General features: G+C 37.7%; 1 protein-coding gene across 1 annotated transcript in view; it reads right to left on the reverse strand.

The window, feature by feature from the left end:
• ptprn2 (protein tyrosine phosphatase receptor type N2) overlaps positions 1-5,147 on the reverse strand; it is a 162,052-nt gene extending 156,905 nt beyond the window's left edge. Inside the window, exon 1 of the mRNA XM_034706778.1 lies at positions 4,660-5,147. Coding sequence (XP_034562669.1) covers positions 4,660-4,744 — 85 coding nt within the window. The 5' untranslated portion in view covers positions 4,745-5,147. The remainder of the gene's footprint in view (positions 1-4,659) is intronic.
• Positions 5,148-7,099: the final 1,952 nt, after the last annotated feature.

The raw sequence follows: 7,099 nt of genomic DNA on the forward strand, positions 1-7,099 counted from the left end.
CATCTGTTTATTTTGGCCTCATAGCGTGTAGTTGGACAGATTTCAGCTCACTTTAGTTTGACTCGTTAGCTACAGACACAGTCTCAGACTCAGAGGAGACAAACGGTCTGGAGCTACACAGCTGAAACAGAACTAGTAGTTGGTGTCCATCATAGAAGTCCTGGTCCTGATACGAGCTAACAAACTATTGACTCAACTGTTGTAATTATTTGTTGAAAGTTCAAGGGATATCTGGTTTATGTCTGCTTTGATAGTGACTATCTGTCATCCCCCTCTTGTATTATATGGATATTTACTGTGATGAAACACATCATAATTGAATCACCAATTTAAACATTCAGATGTGTGATTTTAACTCCAAATCACACAGTATTCCACTGGAGTTAAAGCTTTAATGGCAGCAAGCTTCTACACTATGCTAAGCTAGTTATAGCTAGCAAGAGTTTTATCAACAACTTAGACATCATCAGGGTTTAATTAATAAAGGTTTCAAGTTTTCATGGTGTCAAAATCATAAACTTTATATAAAATGGATGTCATCTTGTGAGGCTGCCACAAAAACTGCTCCCCCTGGTGGCTGGCTGCAGTATAGGTCAAAAACTCTGTCTCCCCCATTCATTTGAATGGGGCTGTGGTCAAACTTTAAAAAATAAATACACATGGTACGAATGTTTCTCACATCCGTATGTTGTGGTGATATGTAGTTATTATTTGACTGTTTTGTGTTCAAGGCCTCTTTTTTCTGAAAAGTTTCTTTTTCGCTAGTTCTCTGGGTTTGCTTTGATTGACAGCTGCCGTAGAGAGAAACTCTGTAGGACCTCAGGACGCTACACTGTAGGGCGGAGCTTGTTACCGTGGAAACACACAAATTCCCTACTGCGCAGACTCTGGCTGCAGAAAATTTACAAGATGTCAGCTTTCTGGAACGGGATATTTTGGCTTCAAAGCCGTACAATAGGTAAAGGCGGAGCGATGCTGTCCACTATATATACAGTTTATGGTCAAAATGCATAACAGATAAGTAAGATGTCATATTTTAATTGTACGCCTTTTCCGTCTGTTATCGTACCTTTAAAAGGAACGTTTGCAATATACACCAATCAAATGCAGATACTGCAGCCTTTCAGTCATTGTTACTAATTGCAGAGAAAATTAGTTATCTAACAACAATATCTCAGCTCTTTTCTTATTTAAAAATAACAAACTTTAGATATTTTGATCATTGAAATATCCAAAAACCAAAGGGATTCAAGATGAGTCTGTTATGCTAGTCTGCTCCTTACTACCTCACCAGGTTCATCTCTAAGTTTGACTATAAATATTTCTATTTACATCAATTTGTTGAGGAACATGTTGTTGGAAAGAATCAGAGAGAAGAAATGTTCTTCCTTAAACTACATTTTTTTTCAGTGGCATAGATTTCACTTAAAGCTCCTCTGAGGAACTTTCTGTTTGTGTCGATTTTGGCGCCCCCTGTGGACAAAGTGATTCCTTGTTTGTTGTCCTGAATGTTTGGTTGTTTTGTTTCCTGACAAAAAATTGCATCCTGATTTTTCAACACTCAAATGGATCACTCGTCGTATGTGCAGTTGTGGTCATAAGTTTACATACATAGAAAAACTTTTTTTTCACTCATGGTTAGTGGTTGGGTGAAGCTAAATTTATGTCAAACGACTCTCTTTTTATATCATAATGACAACAGAAACTACCTAAGAAACCATAAGTTCTGCCAGGGTATGTAAACTTATGAGTACAACTGTATTTATGATGGATAAAGTAGCAAAAAGGTAAAATCACATCATTTGTCTCCTACCATTTTGCAGCAGTTACAGGAATTAAATGATTAAATTGAAATTGTGAAACTTTACGTAAACGGTTTGCTTTTGTAAATCATAAAGAGGCATCCCTGTTAATTTGAGCCTGTTTCATAACCAGTTGAAAATGTCTCACAGGAGTTTTAATAAAAATAAGTATGAGCAAAATTAAATCCTACCATTTCCACAGTGGGAATACTTTACTGAAAAATAGAATAATTAAAGTTGACCAGGTAGACAAAGCTGTTTATGCTCCACTAAAGTTATGAAAGGAATGATAGTTAGTGCTACTCAGCTTAGCTAGCAAGAGATTAGCTGTTTTTTTGTTCCATCATTGTTGAATTCAGCTTCTGCCTCAAAAGTTATGTTAAATGGAAAACTAGTAATAAGATGTATTAGAGCTCAAGACCTACCTTTTTAGTCTTGTTTTTAACTAAGTTTATTTTTATTCTTAATAGTTTCTATTTATTTATTATCAAATTTAGTCACTTTTATTCTCCTTTTTTATTTATGCACTTATTTATTTATTTTAAGTCTAGCATCTTAAGTTCTTTTGTTGGTTTAATATTTTAGTGTTTTATTATCTTAGAAATGTATTTTACTTTGGTGATTTAATTTCCTGTTTGAGTTTTAACATCTTATTTTACCTCCAGTGTGTCCTCATTAAGATATCATGAGAGCATTTCCTCAGTTCGTTCAGCAACTTATTTTTTATTTTTTATTTATTTATTTATTTTTTGTATTGTTTTTATTACTATTGTTCCATATTGTGTTCTTAACCTTAGGATTGTGGGGTGGGTTTGGGGTCGGGGCTGGGGTTGGGATCTTTTTCTTAATTTATTCTATTCTATGTTTTTATGTACAGCACTTTGTGTTACCATGTCATTGTATGAAAAGCGCTTTATAAATAAAGTCTGATTGATTTGATTGGTTCATTACAGTAGGTATTTTTCACTCATTCAATAGTGTGTGAATAAAATAAGTGTGTCTTGGCTAACCATGTATCTCCTCCTAGCTTACACTTGACACACCTTAGCCTATTCTCCTTTTCTTTAGTATCTGCTGCCCAGTTTTCTCTCTGTTATGATGAAGTGGTGCTTCAACTGCTTGTAATATTTTCAGTACTACTTTATTCTTGTTTTTCTGCCTCTTTTGTACCACTAACTAACATTCATCCCAGAGCTCATGCATTAAAAAGTCAAATCCTGTGAACTCTTCAGAGCTTTTGCTCGATATGTAAGTGCATCACGTACTTCAAACTGCTACAGAGCTCAACTTTTACCGTGGACAAGTTCACGCTTTTTTTTCCAGTAATATGCATGTGGCCAGATTCTACCCACGACTCTTCAAATTTTATGGCACTTAAATTTACAATCAGAGCATGTAGCTGCAGACTGATCTCTCGCTGTCTGGCTTTCATGTGCTCTCAGACTAGCAGGACACACACACACCCACGCACAGCACGCTCACACTGTCTCTCTCTCCCACACAAAACACCCACACTTATACAAGAAACATGCAGTGTAATTATTATATGTAGTACATAATTCATGTAACTACATCACACCAACACACCTTGATCCAAAGCTTTCCAATAACACGGTGTAATTCACAGTGGGACTAATTAAAAACAATAACCAGCTATTCTCTGTCAATGGAGACCTCGTCCACACACACACACACACAGCAAAACATACTGGGAATTAAAATGAGATGCACGCACTCCGGGAATAAGCTCTGACTCATTCACAAGTAGCATAATTTAGCCACTTTGCAGGGAGAAACCTGTATATTAAATCTTAATCTGTAGTTTCTGGAATATGTTTGCTAAGAGAGCCAGGAGCAGAAAGAAGTTACATTCATTTACGCTAAGAAAAAGGAATAATACATCCTAAAAAAGAACAGACATAACTTGTTCTAAATATGAAGAATAGGAAGCAGCTCTCTTGGTGTCTCTATGAATCATCACATAGAAGTGCCAGTCTGATACCTATATTTGCCTCCAGCTCATTATAAAGTTTCTCCTGTCATATGTGGTATGAAAGGCAACTCACATTTCTCTTAAGTTTCATAAGATTCAGTCCATATTCTGTCTGCCTTAACCAAGGGCACAATAATTTATCATAGTGGCTTTTATAACATCTCATATTTTGGACACGTGCCATACTTTTTTTTTAAATTACAGTGTAATGTCTGAGGCAGGGCTGCAAGAACACATCAAGGGTAATGTGAATACAGCCCGGCCAAAGCTGAAATTGAAAAGGAGCTGTATGTAGGAGCTGTAAAAGATTCCCCTTTTTTTCCCGAGGAGACATAGGATATTATTAAATATTAAACTGGATTTAAAATTGCATGCTCCTTCAGGCTATGTGTTGAGTCATTTTTAAAACAGCACAGAAACCCCTAAACCTCATTAAACACATAGATCTCAAATCAAGTGCATTATTATTATCAACATCCTGGGTATCAATCACACATTAGAGCCTGCAAAAGTTATGTGTGTTAAAGCAGCTGATAGTATATATAGCACAAAGTCTCAGTGTACGCCAACATTTCATCCATTGGGCCTGATGGATTATGTAACTTTTCTGCTGGATATACAGATCTCATTCAGAAAGCTACTGCAGAGACACAACTTATGGAGGATGCTAAAGGAAGGTGGCATGCACCTGCAAATCAAAACCTTAAGTATGATTATAAGACAGAACTTTTGCAAATAGATAAATGTTTGCACAAATATCAGGGATCAGACAGTGATGTGGATTTAGCACCCTGTTAGTGTAAAGAAGTAAAACAATAAAACATTGGATGATGATACAGAATAACTTATAATGCGGATGCTTACCAAATTTCCTGTCAGCCAGGGTTGGTGAGGAGCACAGGCTGGCCGCCAATGCAGCGACGAGGATGGGACACCACCGTGGATCCATACCGCTCCTGCCTGTGTTCAGCACGGTGCTAATCCATTTCTAAGCTCTGCTAAAACAGCATGATTCAACGCCGAATCCAGGTGTGAGCTGCTCGGGATGAAGATGTCGGATTAAAGACGCATGTTTGAGCAGGAAAAAAGCACGAGAGCATAAAAACATCGGCTAAATGGCAACACAGTGCAGGCGTTGTTTCAGCACCACAAACAGCAACCAGCCTGACGGAGGAGCCCCTCCTAAGGTTCTGACGTCAAGCACGCATGGTGAGGAGGGTGGATGTGTTCAGCATGCAACAGCGCCTGGAAGGATGGAGGAGAGATTGATGGAGGGAGGGTGGATGGATGGATGGATGGCTGAGGGGACAAGGGGGCTGACTGATCACTATGGTGGCCCTGAAGGACAAAACAAATTTACGAAAGATGAAACACTTTTACACTTACTCACTACTTTCTGTCTGAACAAAATGACCTTAAACTCATGGAAACTGAAAATGTTGACAATCTTAGAACAGTAGAAAAGTAGCGTTTACATGTTTACATTAATTACTTATCCTTTCATTTTCATTCACTGTCTTGGATGTGAACCTGTGAAATGTACATACTGTAAAAATAATGTAAATCTCCTATAATCACTTTGCACTACCGCACTGTATAGGCTAATGTATACCATAATCATAGTCATAGCCTACGGTGGCCCTGAAGGACAAAACACATTTACAAACACTTTTATGAAGTTGGAGACAAATTTACATTTTGGAAAACATTTTTACATTTTATAAAACAAAATTACATCAGCAAAACACTTTTACCAAGGCCAAAACAAATTTACATTTAAGGAAACAAATTTAAAAAAGATGAAACACTTTGACCATTTCTGAAACAAATTAACATTTAATTTTTTACAGAAAGGGATTGTACCAAATACCAGAAGTGCTTGAACGAGGGGTCTTTTAGTTTGTTTTGATGGAGAGAAACCAAACGGCAACCTCCGGTCTAAAAATATGGGTCCAATGCGGAAGTGCTAAAAACTGCAGTTCATCAAGGATCCACTTGAGGCTGGCTCCAGAAGTACCGGAAACCACATACACACCAATGCAAAAAAGCTGATCTTTGCAGCAGAAATAAACATGTTTACAGTCTGGTACAAAAGACGAGTGTAGTCTGGATAGCTCATTTCTCGATCGGCACACACTGTACGGGGGGGGGGGATTTTTTTCTACCACTGTACTTTCGAAGATATTGAGATTACGAGTCTTCCAATGAGAGGCACAGCTGACTTGATTGACAGGCGGGAACACTAGCTGTTGGCTAGGAGGCTCAAAGCCCGCCTCTTTACCTCACACTAGCTCGACAGCAGCAATATGGCTCCCGACGACGATTTGCCTAAAAACAGCTCTTCAGAAACAGATGGGTGACGTCACGGATACTACGTCCATATTTTATACAGTCTATGAGAGAAACCAAATGGAGATGGACATGATTTAAATATTAGGACATCCTGGGGTCTCAGAGAGAGGTGTCGGACCTCAGATGAAAAAGCATCATGTCTCCGAAAAAGCTCCGTCATATCTCCGCAAAACCTTCATAATGTGTCAGAATCCAGATCAAACGGCTTCAGACCACATCGCCTCAGGCTAAAAGGAGTCAGACTTAACGGTAAAAGGGTTCCATTGTTTGTAAAATTGTCTCCAACTTTGTAAAAGTGTTTCATCTTTTGTAAATTTGTTTTCTTAAATGTAAATTTGTTTTAGCCTTGGTAAGTGTTTTGCTGATATAATTTTGTTTTATAAAATGTAAAAAAAAAAATCCAAAATGCAAACTTGTCTCCAACTTCAGCGTAGATCACTGCCCAGGAAACATAGAGGAAGAAAACAGGAGCAAATAAGTACAGGAAGTTGACTTACACGTCTGCTTACGTCAGAAGAATCATATCTGTCCACATATTTAGATTTATGAGAAACACATAACATACCACAGCAACAATTACATTATGAGAGAGCTATAGAAAAACCTGTTTTATATTAGTTCACTTACACCAGTGGGTTTTTTTTTTCATCACTTTAGAGACCTCTAGACCAGGGGTTCCCAAACTTTTCAGCTCGAGACCCCCAAAATATAAGTGTCAAAGACTTGTGACCCCCACTGTCCCTCCCAAGTGTTACAAGTTGCTTCATACTCCATTTAGCTGGTCTGCAGAAAATTAGCCTACCTACATGCACATGTGGCTTCTAAAGATGCTTTTGTTAATTACCTTAGGAGTGATCTGGCAACAAAGAAAGAAAGGAAGAAGACGATCGACCAATGAAATGTTGTTTGCTAGGTCTCATTTCAAATGTAACTATTTTTGATGATATTTTTT

This window comes from Notolabrus celidotus, chromosome 17 (assembly GCF_009762535.1).
Source record: "Notolabrus celidotus isolate fNotCel1 chromosome 17, fNotCel1.pri, whole genome shotgun sequence".
NCBI classification, from domain to species: Eukaryota; Metazoa; Chordata; class Actinopteri; order Labriformes; family Labridae; genus Notolabrus; species Notolabrus celidotus.